The sequence below is a fragment of the Brachyhypopomus gauderio genome, chromosome 14 (genome assembly GCF_052324685.1).
Source record: "Brachyhypopomus gauderio isolate BG-103 chromosome 14, BGAUD_0.2, whole genome shotgun sequence".
Lineage (NCBI taxonomy): Eukaryota > Metazoa > Chordata > Actinopteri > Gymnotiformes > Hypopomidae > Brachyhypopomus > Brachyhypopomus gauderio.
The window spans coordinates 12,502,168-12,521,259 of NC_135224.1; the positions used below are offsets into that span (position 1 = coordinate 12,502,168).

Here is a 19,092-nt window from a genome sequence, read left to right on the forward strand (position 1 = left end):
GCTTACCATACTGTTTAGTATAATCCCACCTAAACCACGTAAAAAGAGTTTTGTGTCTCTGTTCATTTTCAAAGATGGCATATGAATCTACTTCATTATTATATGTTATTAAAAGCCTGCAAGTGGTTGTTATAAGTATGTTATTTAAAGCCTGTATGTTATTAAATGTGGTTATGCAATATTTTGTAGACCTACGTAAACATACATTCTTCATATATTCATATAAGCAATCTTTATTGTTTTGCTCTGAACATAACAAGTAGATGCTAATCCTATTTCGTTCCCATAGTGATGACAAACTGCACTGGAAATAATGAATGAGAGTCCCTGAATTTGAGAGTCACCAATCTAGAGGAAGCTACCAGGATGGACCCCGCTGGTCCTCAAATTAAGTGTTTTAAGGCCCATTCACACCCTACGGTAATTACGGATACGGACCCTTTCGTCCGGTTCCGGAGGTCGTTTCATCCGTCAGTGGGTCCGTTGCCAGAGCGCTTACGAATCCGTAGTAACGGAGCAATATAAACCGCAAATCAGGGGGCAGTAGAGAGTCAGAAGCATCGGGCGTACACCAATTCGGGAAAATCAATGAAGAAGAGTACTGGACTTTAAAAAATGACGCTCGAGTTAGAAGAGAAACTTTGCGAGTTGGTTAGAGGCTACATTCTGCTACGGTGCCAGGTCATCGCGATAAACAGCGATGCAAAAACAGCTGGGAGGAGATTGCTGGTGCGCTGGTGCCGGAAATTTGACTATACTGCCCTCTAGAGGATGTATTAAAAAAAATCATAACAACGTTGGAAACGGAAAGAGGTATAGTGGCCCCCTACGGAGGCTACGTTTGGTATGGACGGACGAAATTCGTCCGTGTCCGGAGGTATAAAGCAGGCTCGACAGTCGCAGTGCTTGAGAGGTAGTTGCAGACAGGACGCTGTGTGAATGACAGCACAATACAATATCGATGAATAAGCATATGCCGAAAACCGCTGTTTGCCTGGCGACGTTTATTCATATATTCCTTAAGGCATAAAACTAATTGGTTTCGACAAGACGAACGCTCGGACGCCTTACCAATGTGGACATTATACAGAAATGGAATTGCACCTAAAAAGAAGAAGAAAAAAGTAGGCATCTATTTATTGTTACATTGTTTACTCATCCCTAAATTAAACATACGCGTGTATGTTTTGTAGAATATCTTACCCTTCAATTATATATGGCATTCGTGTCTACTTTTGCTTCTCCTGTTGTTAATGTTAATTGTTGAAATTGTTTAAATTAAAATGTGCATCTATATAATAGTATGACCAGAATTAATACTCATACCTTACATCGTTCTGTTTAGGTCAAGCATAAAATAGGTTAAAACATAAAGGCCAACTTCCAAATTTCCAGCCAAATGCATTTGGTCAGTTCTCCTTGGTTTCATGTAGTGGCAACAACGAGTAGCAAAGGACTTTTATATAAAAAGTAATTTTGTTTAATCAAAACAGCCTTGGAACGTGTATCACTTTAGCATTCATCAGCTGAGCTAGAAACATGAATGAAAGTAGTTTACATACAACCTCTATGCAAACAGTTATCCAGTAAAATGAAATCTTGATCTTTCTTTGGATGATGGGAAAACCTGTACCACCAATTTTTAGAATCATGAAAATGTGAGCTTCCCATCAATTTCCAATGGACCCATCAAGGCAGTACCACAGGTCTGTTTTTCTTATAGTCTGCTCTTGTAATAATGTGATTTTCTGCTTTTGTTAATCCAGCATTTCACAGTTGTGAATAGTGATGCACTTTGGGTTTGTCGGTACTTTAAAGCAGCCGTATGTCTTTGCCGCTACTGAAACATTATCTGTTCATTTACTACCACTACACTGCTTGTGTTAAGATACTCGCATTGGGAGTCAAACACTAGAGCTGCTGATGTGTGAAACTTTGTTGCTTCCTCATTTAAAATGCATGGCTTCTTCAGGATCATAAAACCAGGCCAAATACATCTCAGAGACTTGAAGAACTATTCCTCTCCCAGTGTCTGACTGATTATGATCCTCTTGATAGGAAAATAAAAAACAAGGTATGAAACAAAACAGGTATATTCTTGGAAAGAAGTTATAAATTTTTTGTAAATGGTTGATGTTGTGGTACATTAATTCTTATAGAATGTTTTTGGTAAGCAGAAAATCCCAAGCCATCAGGTTGCTCCTTATGCTAAAGTAAGTGTGGAGACAGATCTGGAGATCACAGCCCACCTCAAAGTAAGCACGGTTTTAAAAATGCTTCAGGATGTCTTTATGTTTCCTCATCAATAAATCAGTGGTTTCTTAGGGAGAAACCAAAATACTTTCCCTCCTCAGAATCTCTTGCATCAACATAATTCTAAGAGTTCAAGCCATGATTTGTGTACTGAAGAGAATGGGACTAAATCATTACCATCAAAGTTGAGGTCCTAATAATGTTTTGTAAATGCAGTGAGGACTTCCAGCAGAAATTCCTTCTAAACAACAACATGTTAACATTTCAGGACAAAACTCTGGAGACTTTATTTAATGTCAGTGAACAAACAGCTCCATTAAGTGATGCTCCTCAATTTCTTCAGACCCTCACACAATTCAAAGACAATGGAATGGAAAAACAAATGAAAGAGAAACCGGATAAAGTAGCCATTCCTGCTTTGTCATCTTCTACTGACGAGGCTCCAGACATCGGCTCTTATGAGGGACATTGTAGAGGCTCTGCAGTTGAGACAAAAGAAAGTTTGCTCATTAAGCAGTGTGCTGAGAAAGGTCCTGATGTCTACGACTGTATTAGCACAAATATCCTGCAGAAGGACACAGAGAGAATTTCTCATATCAGACAGAGGAGATTCATGATCTATTTGTGTGGAGGATATAGAGGTAAGGTGAACAACCTCTATAGATGAAGAATGAATATGAAACTAATATTGTCATGCATTCACTGTAATCTTATCTGCAGAGACTTAATGAAAATTTAAATATAGTTTCCAAGCTATAACAGAGGAGCAAGACACATACAGATGACGAGACAGTAATGTGATTATGTGTGCAGATACAGTTGCAGAACGTACTGCACTCATGGAGCATGTGTATCCCCAACTGTACCTTTACTGCAAGCAGAGAGGATATGACTTCAAAATGGTGGACCTGCGCAGAGGCATGGGAGACCCTGTTTCCAACCACCATGATTCAGCAATGTTACATGTAGAGATGCTAAAGAAGTGCCAGGAGACAGATGGCACAAACTTTTTTGTGAGTCTGGCTTGGCTTCTTACTTCTGCAAACCATTGAAAACCGTTTCTAACTGTAATGGGGAAATGAGAAAAAAATAAACAAAAAATGTCTAATTATAGTGTTTCTGTTGTTGTCTTCACTTTCACACTTCGTGTTGCTTAAAGTTGTTCATAGGTCAGAAACATGAGGTCCAGTCATTACCCCCCACCATTCTTCAAGGGGACTTTGAGGCCATTCTGAAAATTGTTACAAGAGACAGGAAGATGATGTCCAAGAGGCAGTCGGACATGGATGAGATGGCCACCGAATCACACTCCAGCATCACTGTTAGCAGCAACGGCGGGAGTTTTGCATTTGAGGATGGGGTCATGGAGGAGGAAGAGGAGGGGCAAGCAGGAAGCTCCTTCTTAAAGAGTGAACACGTCACGTACTGTAGTTCATTTTCAGATGGAGAGGATACAAAATTGGCCAGAAGTTGGGTGGACTTTGATCGTGAACTGACTCACTTGCAGACATGGTACCAGCTGGATGAGAACGCAGTCCCACCTGTGTACCGCCTGCTGCCTGTGAGGTAGAAAGATTTCACTGTCACACTCTAAATATGGCCATTCATTTACATTTCTCATCTTTGCACGTTTATTTAGACATACTGTATAATCCTCTTTTATTTGAACATTTTGTTTTAGCAATCACAGGCATGTTTATTAATAAACTTTTATAGTAAAATGTTGCAAACAAGTCTTAAAGTACATAAATCTCAGTACATTATCATGTAGAGCAGCTTGCTGAGCAGGTTGTAGCTATTGGGCGGTAGTAATTAGTTTAGAATACTATTGCTATGTGAATGCAAAACTGTCTGTTTGGTTCCCATGGTAGGAAATGCTGGACTTCTATTGTGGTTAGGATGTTTGACAGCTATTAGTTGACTTTACTACTTGATGGTGAGAACAAGTAGCTGGTAGTGAGGTCAAGAGACAGAGAGGTAAAGAGGGAGATAGAGAGTTCTGCTTTCCCTTTGCTTAGTCATCTGGCTGATTTACATGTTTCTTACTGTATATGCCTGAAATACTATCAGCTTTGATTATTCTGCGATGTTTTAGATGAACAATTAAGTGTTGATATTCACGTTAGCCATGAATGAGTGACCAATCTTGTTCACATTGTAGTGTCACAATGATCAAACTGTCACAGCATCGAGGGCAAAAGCAAACATGAATATCGAGACATGACCACTTTTTTAGCATCAAGGATGTTAGTTATAGCTTGATAAGGTTTTAAATCAACAAACTACAGCATGTCACCAAAAAGGAAAATAGAGAGGACAAAAGAACTGGTCTCTGGAAAAGAGGAGGATGCAACAGGTGCAAAAGAAGCTCTCAGTTAGACTCTGCCCCTACTGCCCCTCTCTGGCAGATGGCCAAGGGCGTGTCACAACAATACAGAACAAGGGTCACATTACAGGTTTATGGTTTAGAATGAATGAAAAACACCATTCATGCACCCTCATCATCACAGTCGAGTTATCATTAAAATAATATCTACTACAGATACTGTTTATATAAATTTCTTAAATTCAATTACCATTGAAACATTCCTGTTTTCCCTACCATCTCTATGAACTTCCTATGACCATCAGCACACACCACCCAGACTTCCTGAGCCGTGATGGACAGCGCAGGAAAACCGCAAGGAAGGCGTGGCGTTCTTCCTGTTTGCGCCTGTGGGGGGTGCTACAGCGCAGTGGCCCAGAGGCCATTGGGGCCATGGCTGCTTCCTGCCTACTCAGGACAGGTGAGCGTTCATACAGTTGTGATTTTCTATGTGACGGACGGGACATTCCTGGGACATCTTTTGCCAGTAAAAAATTTTTTAAATTGTGTGAGATGTGTGTATATCTCAGTTCTGGACTTGGAGGTGGAGCAGGGTTTAGGGTCAAAGCTCCCTGCTGAGGAGCACAGTTACTGCTACAAGCGAATCATCACCGACCTGCCGTACAATCTGAAGAGCGAACACGCTCGGCAGTTCATCGACCTGCACAAAGGCAGGCCGGAGGTCAACCAGATCCTGCACCAAGCACAGCAGCACTGCCTCCACACCGTCCACAGCAAGGTACATGAAACCAGAAAACGATGAAAGGATGAATAACCGACTCTGGTTCAGTCTTTACAGCCTATTCCACGTGACATACAGAATTTAAACATTACGTGACCATAAAAATGTGTCTGTGTGGGACTTTTCGACTGCAAGCTGAGGCACACTAACATCTGTGAGTGGAACGTTAGCTGGGGGAGGAAAGGAGTCAGTCCCAAACACAACAGATCACACCAGTTCTACATAGAACGTCTCTGCTCCCACTTCCAGCGCACGGCCATTGCCGCTCTCAACAGGTACATGAGCAGGTACAAGATACAGCAGCTCTTCTGGAGAATGTATCGTGTGCAGCACTAAAACGGTCATATGTGTTGCAGGACAATGCAGGAAAAACCCGCTAAGGGTTCTGTGGACATGAGGAGAAGAGAAGTATCATGGACTCGAATCCATGAGGAGATTCAGCTTCACCTCAGATATGGAGAGTCCCTGTGAGTTGGCTTTAAGAATTTCTCTGAAAGTCTTTCTTAACTATCTATTTACATGTTTCAGGCTGTTTGAATGGATTGATTTTCTTTGCAGAGCACAAGGCTTTGGGTTTAGGCAAGACTTCTTGCTTGAAGTTAGGAACATTCTGGAATGTTCACCCTCCTCCTCCTCCTCCTCCTCGAATGCTTTGTTGCTGTTGGGGGAACCAGGTTCAGGGAAGAGCACCATCCTGGCCACACTGGCCCAGCTATTACCCACCTGGCTACCTGGGTAGGTAAACAAGGCACACTGCCAAATTTAACTACACTACAACATGACTGGTGTTTGGGCCTTTAATTTCAATCAAATGTAATGCGTCATTTAAACCTGTTTAATTCCAGAAATGTGAAGGTGATAATGTGCTTTGTGGGACTGACATCAGACAGCAGAAATGTGCGTCTTCTCCTACAGACCCTTTGCACACAGATAGCCAACATCTACTGCCAAAATACAACAATATCTGAGGTATCAAGTAACTCCAGTTTTCATTTACAGAAAAATATACAATAATTGCTATTCACTTTATCTTTGCAAGATACTGCTCTCACATAAGTGACTGTGAAGTAGACAGAAATTTCACTTTAAGGACTGTTTGGTCTGGTTCCTACCCCACAGTGCTTACCGCAGCTGTGCAGGGAGTTGCACTCATTGCTGGGGTTGGTGACTGAGGACAGGCCCCTGGCTCTAGTGCTGGATGGCTTGGATGAGCTAAGTGAAGAGCATGAAGCAGACTTGTCCTGGCTGTATCCTCCTCCACCACAGCATGTCTACATGATCCTGTCTGCCAGCACAGACTCCACCTCAGCTCAAGTCCTGCAGGTGCTGCTTCTAGACACTTCCCAAGTTTAGCAAAACTACGGAAAATGTGGATGACATGGAGGCAAATGGGCTTGCAATAAGAATGTGCTTCTTCTTTCTTTCTTTCTACAAAGACCCACGCTATTGTCTCATTACTCCCCCTGCCACCTCTGAGCAGAGAGGAGATCAGGGCCATCCTCGCCTCCAAACTAGCAGCTGACTCTCGCCACCTTCAGGAAGCACAGTGGAGTCTCTTACTGCACTGCTGCCTGTCATGCCCGTTCCCTCTCTACCTCTGCTCCGCCTACTTTGAGACCAGACGCTGGTGTTCCTTCTCACCCCCGGAACAGCTTTCCCTGCCTGGGGGACTGAGGCAGCTCTTCCAGGTCATCCTGGCTCGCCTGGAGCGTGAGCACGGTGAGAACCTTGTGCGACGGGCCGCTTCGTTGATCTCGCTCTCGCGGGCTGGCGTGACGGAGGAGGAGCTCCTGGAGCTGTTGGGGCGTGACCAGAGCGTCGCCCGTGAGATGACGCTATTACATAATCAGGCTCCGCCCACCACGGGATATCCCAGCGTGCCTTTTATGCTTTGGGCACGGCTGAGGCGGGATCTAGGGTATCACATCACAGAGGTGGAGAGTGACGGGACGTGGGTCCTGCGCTGGTCGCACGCCGAGTTCGGCCACGTCGTCGTCCAGCGGTATTTGCGAACGGATGACGAAAAAAAGGCCGTCCATCGAGACTTTGCGGAATACTTCAGCGGCCGCACCTCAGATAGCGATGTCTTCCAGCCGCTGGCGTGGAGCAGGGAGGAGAAAGGCAGGAGAAGTTACGTGTTCAATTTGCGCAGGCTTCACGGGCTGCCCTACCACCTCATCAACTCAGGCCAGATTCTGCCTCTGCTTACACAGTGTCTCTTTAACTATGACTTCCTGCTGCATAAGATCTGGGGTCTGTCCATTTGCCACGTAGAAGAGGACCTCAAAGCCGCCGTCATCCCAGATAAGTAAGCCCATTGCTACGACAGTACGCCAGGCCGCCGTTGCTTACTCTTCTGGATGAAGCCGAACCATCTTGCAGCTGTGTGGAAACAGGGGTTGTGTGATGGTTTCGTGTCCATTGCAGAGAGGTGGTGGACGTGGAGGTGCTGGCCCAGGCTCTCTGTCTCTCCCGCTCCGTTCTCCTCCGTGACCCCTGCCAGCTAGCCTCCCAGCTGCTCGGCCGCCTGCTCCACACCGCGGCTGAGGACAAGCCCGTCGCTCCAGGTAACCCGTGTTTCGGGGATCGCATCCGTACGTGGGCGTGCGGGCAGCCTTCTCTGGGCCGTCACACAGACGGGTGTTTCCGCAGGTGACCCTCGCCGCTACTCCCACCTGCATACCCTGCTGGCGCAGTGCCGGCGGTCGCCCACGCCAGTCCTGGTGCCCTCCTACAGCTGCCTCATGCCCCCGGGAGGACTCACACACACCCTGCTTGCAGGTGATACTCTTGTTTGACCCCCTTTGAAGAAGAGACATTTTTGCTTCCTGTGCTTTTCTGTCTACATGGCCTCACATCACTGCATTTGATACAATCATTCTCTGGTGGAACGCAACTTTTGATTTACTCTTCTTGCTAGTTCTATTTTAGAGGCAACTGTATCAAATCCCTCTACCTCTCTGACTCTACTTTGCCACTCCTTTGTATGCAGTGCTATGCTGTATATCCTTAAATCTTTGTTTATTTGTGCTGTCTGGCCTGTGAGTTTTTTTTTTCTTTCGTGCATCATGTTTTGAGTGGTCATGTTGATGTGAATGTCATGACCCTTTCCTGACAACAGGTCACGCAAGTCCCATAACAGCCGTGGCCTTTGGCCAGCATCACGCAATATCCTGCTCTGCAGACGGAACCCTTAAGCTCTGGAAGCTGGATGAAACGGTGGGACCCGCTCGGACCTTACTGAGGTCAGGGGTCACGCGTTCAGTCTGGTCGGCCGACTCGCTCACCCTGTGTCTGGGGGATACGGTGTTGGCACTGAGGAACGGTCACGGTCTCCAGGTGCACGAGGTGGATTCTGGAAAAGTGCTGTATGAGGACGTGGAGGCTCCGGATGTTCCTGTGATCACATCTACGTGTGACGGTTGTCTGCTGGTGGTCTTTTATGACGGGAGTCACATGGTCAAAGTCAGACACATCAAATGCACCTATATTACCATCAGATGCAGCACAATAAAAGTGTTGACAGAGCATTCCACACCACGTAACTGCATCCTTCTTTCTCTGTATGTTGCGGGTTCTCTGGCCCCTAGGTGTTTGACTTGGAAAAGTCTTGCTCACTGTTGCACTGTGTGGCAGTTACCTTAGGCCATGAACCCATTCACAAAGACAACTCCATATTGGTCTCCCGAAACTCGGTCAAAGACCATGTCCTCTTTGCCTACAGGTTAGTATCTGTGGGTTAATAAGTGACAGAACCTTACTAATTTTAGCACTAAAACATTTTTCTGCACTGTCCAGTAATCTAGCCAAAAAAAAGGACTTTCTTGGTAACAAATGATTGCACTCTCCCTGTCTGTCTCTCCATCTCTCTCTCTCTCTCTCTCTCTCTCTCTCTTTCTTCCTCTCTTGCTCCTTCCAATAATACATGCACTGTATGATAGCATTTTGCTCTAGAGCAATTGCATATCCAGTTGCCTGCCATTTGTGAAATAGCATAGGATCTGTTTCTGAAGTGATTTATGTTTCTGGTCTTTCAGTGAACTGTTCCATTATTTAAAAGTCCTCTGCTTGTGTGTGTTTGGCTGTGTGTGTGTGTTTATGTGTGTGTGTCGCACCACATCATGTAGGTCACTGCCTTTTTTAGAAGATATTTTTCTTTCTTTCTCTCAAGTGAGTGAATGATTGATAAGAGGAGTAGTCTAAATGAATAAATGATTAAATTATCGAATGCATTAAACTTTTCATAATGTAATTAGACTGAGTGGGTTTACAGGTAATGTGAGACAGTGTTTGTTGTTAAAAAGTAGTGGCTAATTATGTCAAATGGCAAACTGCCAAGTGTTTCATTCTGGATCATTTTCGAGTGTATTATTTTGTGTGGCTGAAGATGTAGGTATGGTATATGCCATGTCTCTGCGACTTCAACCAGCACGGAAGCTATGTTGTATTAAATGGAAGGAGAGTTGTTGATTTTGCCACAGTGTGGTGCTGAAGAGCATAAAAAAGCTCTGTAGGCCACATTTGAAGGCTGTTTGAGTTTGGGTCTGGTGGGGTTGTGTCTGTGCTTGTTGTGGTTGACTCAATTTATTTATTTCTCTCTCTGTGTCTCTCTCGCTCTTTCATGGTCTGTCTCTCTCTTGCTATCTGTCTTGTGCACTCTGTTTCACTCTCTTTGTCTGTCTGTCTCAGGAGTGGTGGAGAAGCTGCTGTTTTCAGCGCTAGGGCAGGCTCAGTCTTGGCCACTATAACAGCCCTGCAACAGGCTGCCTCCATACAGGCAGTGGAGATGAGCTCTCAGTACTTACTGCTCTTCTGCAGGTCACAGGAACCACTGTCACCATACACACTGCAACACATAAACACTTGTTGTGGTCTGGCAATGTGTGAACTGTTTTAAACCAGTCTACACAAGCATCACTGCTGGCTTGAAGAGCTTCACACAATTTGTTGAAACAATTAAAATGTTTCAGTAAGCCCTAGGAACACAGCACATATATGGTGTCTTCTTCTATTGCTCTCCTCTCAAACCCAAGGTATCCGTATAAGAGACACAGTGACATCGTACACATCGAGCTTTTCAGCCCTGCGTCGTTCCAGTACCTACGCTCTATCCTTGGCTGCAGTCAGGACTACATTTCCCAGGTTACTATTAACCAGAGCGGGACCCATGCAGTGGCATTTTGCCCCTCCCCCGAGAGTGTCACCACAGAGATTATCACCTGGAATCTAGAGACTGAGGACCATAAACACTTGGCACGCTTCCCAGGTCTTCTAACAGCAGGTTGGTCAGGGAGTGGGGCACTTTGTTTACTGTCTGCTAAACATACAGTGTATGCTCAAATAAGGTGTGTGACTTATTTTTCATAATGTTATGAATTACAAATTATGAGCATGGAACCTGCTTATTAATTATTTTTGTATTTATATTTATATTAATATTGGACCAAACTTGGTAGACTGGTAAGTGACTGGATTGTTTAGGTTTTTTTAAACCGCTCAGGTGGATCTCTTTTCCCCCCCTAAAATGCTGTAGTCTTGAATTCATATGCTGCAATTGCTGATATAATTTTCAGGAAAGTGACACCGAAGCCAAAAGACCACTACTTCAGCCACAACAGTAACAATCCCGCCCCCTGTCCTTTGGGGCTGTTTGTCTCTGCAGGCATATGTCCTGACCTGCGCTTCTGTGTAGGCTTCTGTGTGGGAGAACAGTATCTGCGATTGTGGAGTCTAGCTTCCAGGATCAATGACCAAACTCTCACATACAACATCCACAGGGTACAAAACGATGGCACCCAGGAGATTATACCCATGGACAAATATCCCAGGTAGACACACATATACAGTCACCGTTATGGACGTGCCTGCATTCACAGCATTTAGCAAAGCATCTTTTCCAGAGCAACTTTCATATTCATCAGTATGACAATGAATGTGTTTCCTGAAACTCAAACCCATGACCATGACCTTGGTTTGGCTTGCACATTACTCCACATGGTCTACCAGGTGTGTTATAAGAGTTCAAGAGGTAGTTGTTTATATTTACAGCTCTTATCCATAGTGACTTTATATTTGTGAATTTATATTAGTATGAGTGTTTCCTGAGAATCGAAATCATGACCTTAATGTTGCTAGCACCTAGAGGAGCTACAGGATTTATTTACATATATTACTTATATGTAATGCGAGGTTTTCTGAGACAGGAGGCTGAGACGTGAGAATATTTTAAAATATGTTTATTGTTCATCGCAGACTTGTTCAGAGAAATGCAGTCGAAAACTGACAACGACAATGAAAACTACAACGATGAACAAGGAACACAGACAGCACGCACACTTAAATACATAAACAATAACAAGACACAAGTGTAACACATCACAAAAACAAGATAAGAGACAGGTGCTACGAATAACACAGACAAATACTACGACGCACACACAGAAACGACCAAACTGACAAACATACACACAGACATGCCTGGAGGGGTCAAGGGATGTACTGTGACATGATATTAGTAGGATATTTTTTCAAGGAACTTTGCTTTACACCTCTTAGGACCTCTTTAAAGATATGAGTCTACAGTACTTCCATCTTGAGATTATAGTTTTTGTTTATGTATCTCTAAAAGAAAGGAAAAGTGGTTGAAACATTTGGGCAGTCATGACCAAACACTTCCCCAGACAAGCTCAGCCCTGTACTGCTTCTCAAGCTTCATGAAGCTTCACCATGGCTGGACTGTTCTGCGTGCAGCTATGTGGTGTGTCGAGGGCTTCGCGCAGGCACAGTGCGAGTATGGAATGTGAACCGAGCGCGCTTCCGGGGGCGGCCCGTACGCGTGGAGCATGGCCTGTTCTCCAGCTCCGATATCGCACTGGCCCGTGACCTCAGGCTGTACATACTCACTGACCGCGGGACAGCCACGTTCATTGACTCGCCCACGCCCGTGTACCAGGTACAGCAGTGCTAGCCTTCAAGAGCTAAAACTACAATGCGCTAAATGAATTATAATCAAGAATTGAAATAAAAACGCCTGGCTATAAGAGACCATGCCAGGTTCAGTTTCCCTGTTTACTGACAATTTAATGGGAAGATAATGTGCTGCACTGCATATTAAATGTGTTACATCCATGAATGTGTTTGTCATTTGTAATATAATGTAAAAGGGAAGAAAAAATATGACTAATTGAGGGGAACCTCAATTATCTTTCGGGGAGAGGATGTGGGTTTAGGTGGAGGGGTGAGGTGTGGGGGTGATGTTGATGGATTTATTCCAGCTTTAGTTGTACATAATACACTGTGTGCAGAATTATTAGGCAAGTTGTATTTGAGAGGATTATTTTTATTATTGAACAAAAACTATGTTCTCAATCAACCCAAAAGACTCATAAATATCAAAGTTTAATATTTTAGAAAGTTGGAGTGTTTTTTTAGATTTGGCTATCTTAGGAGGATATCTGTTTATGCAGGCAATTATTACTGTGCAGAATTATTAGGCAACCTAATAAAAGACAAATATATACCCATCTCACTTGTTTATTTTCACCAGGTAAACCAACATAACACAAAATTTAGAAATAAACATTTCTGACATTCAAAAACAAATTAGTGACCAATATAGCCACCTTTCTTCATGATGACACTCAGAAGTCTTCCATCCATAGATTCTGTCAGTTGCTTGATCTGTTTACGATCAACATGGCGTGCAGCAGCCACTACAGCCTCCCAGACACTGTTCAGAGAGGTGTACTGTTTTCCCTCCCTGTAGATCTCACATTTTATGATGGGCCACAGGTTCTCTATGGGGTTCAGATCAGGTGAACAAGGGGGCCATGTCATTATTTTTTCTTCTTTTAGACCTTTACTGGCCAGCCACGCTGTGGAGTATTTGGATGCATGTGATGGGGCATTGTCCTGCATGAAAATCATGTTTTTCTTGAACGATACCGACTTCTTCCTGTACCACTGCTTGAAGAAGGTGTCTTCCAGAAACTGGCAGTAGGTCTGGGAGCTGATCTTCACTCCATCCTCAACCCGAAAAGGTCCCACAAGTTCATTTTTGATTATACCAGCCCATAACAGTACTCCACCTCCACCTTGCTGGCGTCTGAGTCGAATTGGAGCTCTCTGCCCTTTACTGATCCAGCCTCGGGCCCATCCATCCGGTCTCCATCAAGAGTCACTCTCATTTCATCAGTCCATAAAACCTTAGAAAAATCAGTCTTAAGATATTTCTTGGCCCAGTCTTGACGTTTTAGCTTATGTTTCTTGTTCAAAGGTGGTCGGTTTTCAGCCTTCCTTACCTTGGCCATGTCCCTGAGTACTGCACACCTTGTGCTTTTTGATACTCCAGTAACGTTGCAGCTCTGAAATATGGTAGAACTGGTGGCAAATGGCATCTTGGCAACTTCATGCTTGATTTTCCTCAGTTCATGGGCTGTTATTTTGCGCCTTTTCTTTTCAACACGCTTCCTGCGACCCTGTAGGCTATTTGTCACAAAACGCTCGATTGTTCGGTGATCCCGCTTCAAAAGTTTGGCAATTTCAAGACTGCTGCATCCCTCTGCGAGACATCTCACAATTTTTGACTTTTCAGAGTCCGTCAAATCTCTCGTCTGACCCATTTTGCCAAAGGAAAGGAAGTTACCTAATAATTAAGCACACCTTATATAAGGTGTTGATGTCATTGGGCCACACCCCTTCTCATTACAGAGATGCACATCACCTGATTTACTTAATTGGTAGTTGGCTTTCAAGCCTATACAGCTTGGAGTAGGACAACATGTATAAAAAGGATGATGTGATCAAAATACTCACTTGCCTAATAATTCTGCACACAGTGTAGGACTGGTTCATGTCAACTCACATTTCATGCATGTATCATAAATTTTACTTTAAACAGAAAAGTGCTACCTGTACTTTATATGTTCATATGTAAAAACCACTGCATGGAGTCATTCATCACCATAGGATACATGTGCTGTAAACTACACTGTCTCACAGATCATTGGTGTCTCTTATATGGACCAGCACATGTTTGAAACAGGAATCAAAAAGGAATTCCAAATTTTGTAGCAGTTTCAAATATTCTTTACCTAATTTAGTTAGTTTAGAACACTTTACACTATGTGGACTGCAGTATGTTGAGTATTAAAGACTTACTTCAAAAATGTATCTTCTCTAAATGAACAAATATAGACACTGCTGGTATACAATCTTGTGACAAGGAGCTACATTAAGAAGCAGTCGGGCCTCTTCATTGTCCCCTGTCCCCAACAGGACTACCGGCTCCTCAGGGGGGAACTTCTCCTCGGCCTGTCCGAGACCCGGTCAGCACCCTCAGTATTGTTTTCACCACCTTCTCTGAGCAACCCAGAGATAGTTTTGATGGCAATCTGTTGTTTCATATTCCAGAAGCTCCAGAAGTATTTCTTTTCACATGATTGATTTGAGTGACAAGAGTGACTCCATGGAACACTGTAGTCAAATAATTTCAACACATGTCGGTGTGGTGTGCTATGACATTATATCGTAGAATAAAATGTAATAGACTATCTGTATATTTGATCATAGTGACCATCTGATAGTGTGGGACCTGGAGTCTGGCTACATTAAAGGGCGCATTAAAACATACCATAAAGAGTCTCTGCTGTACAGCATTCCAGTCAAAGACGAGCAACACCAAAGTGTGCCCACTGAAGAGAAAAAAGGTATCGCTTTATTTCCAAGCCTACAGAACACTGCCTAAGGAACACTGCCTGCAAAACCATTCAAAAGACCCATACTGGAGCAAAAGCTGAACACTCACCTTTCAGTTTGACCGATGTTCCAGACATTAATTTACATACCTAACCTGTTGATGCGTCTTGCTGCACTTTGACCCAAACTGACAAAATCATTGCTCATTGCATGATGCCTTGAATCCCTGCTCTCTGAGAAGTCCTGCAGACTTTGACACCCTGTATTGTGTGGTCATTGGTGTCTCTCTGCAGGTCTGGTAATGCCATGGGACAGGCGGACAGAGAGCGTGACGGCCAGGAAGAGAAGGGAGGAAGCCAAGGTGCACAGGGCCAAAGAGGAGCAGAGGTGCTTAGACAGGGAGAAGCACAACGCTGTGGACCAGTATCTCCTCAGTGGAGACGAACAGGTACTGTCCAAGTCTATGACTACTGAAATTACTGTTCAACCATGTAGAAATGGTTGGAAAGGGATAGGTTTGTGCCTATATCCTGACCTCCCTACTGTAGTGTGTTCAAACAGTTCCTGTACCACTAGACTATTTTTATCCCCGTAGGGCTAATCAGTTTCTAAGGCCATGTCAAGCTGTCCCAGGTTCAGTCTCAGGCTCCCAAGATCAATTTTGGTTTCTTGCTAGAAATCAAAGCCAGGACATATGGTGGAAAAGAAGGTTCTCCTCTTCTACACACACTCTCTCTCTTTCTCTCATCCAGGTGGTAGTATGCTCCTACTTTGCCCATCATCTGAATGTGTTTAGTGTAGTCTCCCTGGAGCACCTGCACACACTGGAAGATCGGTGGTCCCTGCTGGGCCTCCGTACTGCTGCTCTCACACACTCTGGAAGCCATTTGGTCATTTGCAATTACAGTGATGCCCAGCATTCTCCTTATCTCACACTGTGGGACACGCAGCATGGCAGGGTAAGCTAAAGCTTGGAATGGTCATGGCATCCAAATAAATAATTTTGTATTGTATTTTAGTTACATTCTGAATGCTTTGTGTTTTGTGTTGTTCTAGGTCCAAAGAAGGCTAAAAAATGAGTCTGGAATTTGTTGCGTGGCCATCACGAATGATGCCAGCAGAATAGCCTTTGGCATTGCAGAACGTAACAAGTATGTAATAGATGTTGCTTTCCTCAGTGTGTTTAAATATTTATTCTGTAAATACAGTTTCAAAGATACTGCATCACCCTCTACAGTGTCAATGTTGACATTACACCTGTCAGTGATAGCATTATTCACACAAACTCTGGGACTTCACAGATTTGTAGTGTAAATACCAATGTACTTCTTGTATATACTTAAAAAGCATGTTGAGTCTGTTGTGTGGCAAAATGCCATATGCCATTTTTTAGTCTAAAATCTTGGTGTGGTGAATTGGTTTGTTATTATTCAGATTAAAAGTGTGGGATCCGTTTAGACGAAAGCACAAAACCATCTCGGGATATGGGACCCTCAAGCTGGGTGTTTCCAGCCAGCTGTTTGTCACTGAGGGAGGAGCCAAAGCCATTCTGCTAGCAGGTATTATCAGGAGAAAAATATCAGGTAGTATAATACAGGTAGTATCAGGAGTGGCCTTTGGATTTTGAAAGTGGCCTTTGCCTTTTATTTAGTCCTTTATCTTCCCCATTTTTTACCCATTTGTAAAAACACAAAACTGTTTTCAACTCTAAGGTAGATGAATCCACTAATTTCCCCCAGTTGTTATGACACAATGATGACATGACAGACGCCTCAGGCTTTGGTCTGTATTTTAAAGGTCAGAGCTCTTTAACAAATGTAAATGTATTTCTACATGGCAATATGGCTTCCGAATGTTTAGTCTTTCCCTCCAAGCATGGCAGGCCTCAGGCACTAAAACAGACAGACCCTGTCTCCATGGAGACGGCTATCGCCATGCAAAGAATAAGCTGGAAGCCCGAATTGTATGTTTTATAGATGTAAATCATAAATGTGGTTCTTCCTGCAGGTGAAGTGAGTGTGTGGGAACTGGAGGCAGGGGTTGTCCTGTCTGTCTTCACGCCGGACTCCAGGATCCTGTGCATGTCCACGCTGGACGATGAGCGCGGCACTCTCCTGCTGGGTTGTAGCGACACCCCCACACTCATCCAAATGACCCTCACAGGGCAGGACGTCATCGCCGCGACCGGGGCTGCACCCCATGTCGGAGCGTTTGGGGAGTCCAGCAGCAGTGAGGAGGAGGAGGAGGGTGGACAGAAGAACGGGGTCAGATGAAGGACTTTTTGAGTTAATTGTGTTGAACATTTTGTGCAAAATGAATTATAAAATCCTTGTATAGCTGAGTCACTTAGGGAAGTATTAGATCTCAGCAAAGAGTGTTTGTCAGCAATGGGATGCCTCATTGTGTGTCCCAGTTTCCTTTATCGATCACAAGGTGACATGAAATGAAACTACACTTCTCAGTTATAAAACCACTTCATGCTGTGTGAAAATGATATTTGTATTGAACCGTGAATTAATCATCTAAAGGTTTTGATTGTTGGTGGAATATAACCTGATGTAAAAGATGTAACAGATTTTAGTTATGTGTGTTTTTATACACATACATGTTTACAGACAATTCATGTAGTTGCAATATTTTACAATTATAAGTATTCCTGTTTATTTTCATACAGCTGCATTGTGACTTAATGTGGATATAAAAATACATTTCAATTATATTACAAGTTTTTCTCCTATATTTAGAAAGTTAGTATATTGAAAGTATATCTAGTATACTCATGAGTGATATCAGCAAATGAATACTGTATGCCTTGTAATCCTTGCTTGAAATAGATAGCCAGCCAGTGACTCGTGTTAGAATTCGAATAGCAAGCTGAGCTGATGGCAATGACAAAGCGTTGGAGCAGTCCAGTAACAGTGAAGAGGAGGAGAGAAGAATGGCCCAGCTGGTCAGATGAAGAACGTTTAGGGTTAAAAGGGTAGAACATTTACTACACAATGATGGATGAATGGCCTGGTGGTTAGGGAACTGGTCTTGTGACCGGAGGGTCGTGGGTTCGATTCCCAGACCTGAGGCCATGACTGAGGTGCCCCTGAGCAAGGCCCTTAACCCTCAATTGCTCACTTGTATAAAAATGAGATAAAAATGTAAGTCACTCTGGATAAGGGCGTCTGCCAAATGCCATAAATGTAAATGAATCACTTTAGGACAAAAATGTATCTCAGTGAAATGGAATAATAATATCATTTGAGTCCTTGTCAGCAGGACATGCTTCATCAACCATGCCTCATTGTGTGCTAGCAAGTTTCCTATCAGTCACAAGATCCCGAGGTTATAACGAAACTACTGACTTCAGCAAGTATATCACTTCATGTTGTGGAAAATGATATTAGTACTGGAACGTGACCTGAATTCATCTAATCGAAAGGTTTTCATTGCTGGTGACATAACCTGATCTTATATAACGGGTTTTGCTGGTAAAATGACAGGCTCTAGGAAAGCAGATTTTAGACAGCTCTTCATATCTCTGGAGTGTGTGTGTGTGTGTGTGTGTGTGTGTGTGTGTGTGTGTGTGTGTGTGTGTGTGTGTGTGTGTGTGCGCGCGCGCGCGCGCGCGCGTTTATGCATGTGTGTACATGTTCATGTGCTTAGAACTTTTTTCAAAATTCCCTTTTCTTGTCACGTGCATCAAGTAAATAAAAATAGCTTACATTTAATCATACTATTTATTTTCTTCATATAATTAGAAAGTTAGTAGGTTTTAAAGTCTAGTATAAGGTCTAGATCTACTCTCTAGTATACGTATATCGACGCATACCTTTAAATATCACATCCATAAGAATATGTTAAAATATGAACATCCAAGTAAGATACAAGTTTGAGAATTAGGACATGATTAAGCAAATTAAACGAACGAGGACTGCTCACAGCATTGTTTAAGTAAATGTTCAACTATTCAGACAGATAAAATTTCTTATCCCAAGTAAATGTTTTGAATATAAAACCTGACAGTGGACATAAAACCTCGTCTTAA

General features: G+C 43.3%; 1 protein-coding gene across 9 annotated transcripts; it reads left to right on the plus strand.

Moving 5' to 3' along the window:
• Positions 1-376: 376 nt before the first annotated feature.
• Positions 377-18,635, plus strand: LOC143475082 (NACHT domain- and WD repeat-containing protein 1). Of its 9 annotated transcripts, none has more exons than XM_076972813.1 (30): positions 381-1,124; positions 1,647-1,706; positions 1,973-2,074; positions 2,160-2,255; positions 2,522-2,894; positions 3,067-3,266; positions 3,413-3,819; positions 4,885-5,039; positions 5,149-5,357; positions 5,496-5,635; positions 5,717-5,827; positions 5,919-6,095; positions 6,206-6,329; positions 6,480-6,683; positions 6,797-7,668; positions 7,788-7,927; positions 8,013-8,141; positions 8,482-8,825; positions 8,951-9,084; positions 10,050-10,178; positions 10,394-10,641; positions 11,023-11,188; positions 12,111-12,312; positions 14,637-14,686; positions 14,931-15,067; positions 15,350-15,504; positions 15,809-16,015; positions 16,113-16,207; positions 16,491-16,615; positions 17,064-18,635. In XM_076972813.1, exons 1-30 carry the CDS (start codon positions 1,074-1,076, stop codon positions 17,327-17,329), a joined length of 5,808 nt encoding a protein of 1,935 aa, XP_076828928.1. In that variant the 5' UTR covers positions 381-1,073; the 3' UTR covers positions 17,330-18,635. The 9 variants fall into 9 exon arrangements, with proteins under 9 accessions (XP_076828933.1, XP_076828928.1, XP_076828927.1 ...); XM_076972812.1 differs by having other exon boundaries at positions 2,597-2,894; positions 14,556-14,686; XM_076972810.1 differs by having other exon boundaries at positions 14,556-14,686; positions 17,064-18,634.
• Positions 18,636-19,092: the final 457 nt, after the last annotated feature.

Bases quoted from the DNA above. Each gene is read 5' to 3' on its own strand.
- LOC143475082 (XM_076972810.1), top strand. From the start codon at position 1,074: ATGTGGACATTATACAGAAATGGAATTGCACCTAAAAAGAAGAAGAAA. The intron at 2,256-2,521 runs GTAAGCACGGTT...TTAACATTTCAG, and splicing joins AGATCACAGCCCACCTCAAA to GACAAAACTCTGGAGACTTT. The intron at 5,828-5,918 runs GTGAGTTGGCTT...TTTTCTTTGCAG, and splicing joins CTCAGATATGGAGAGTCCCT to AGCACAAGGCTTTGGGTTTA.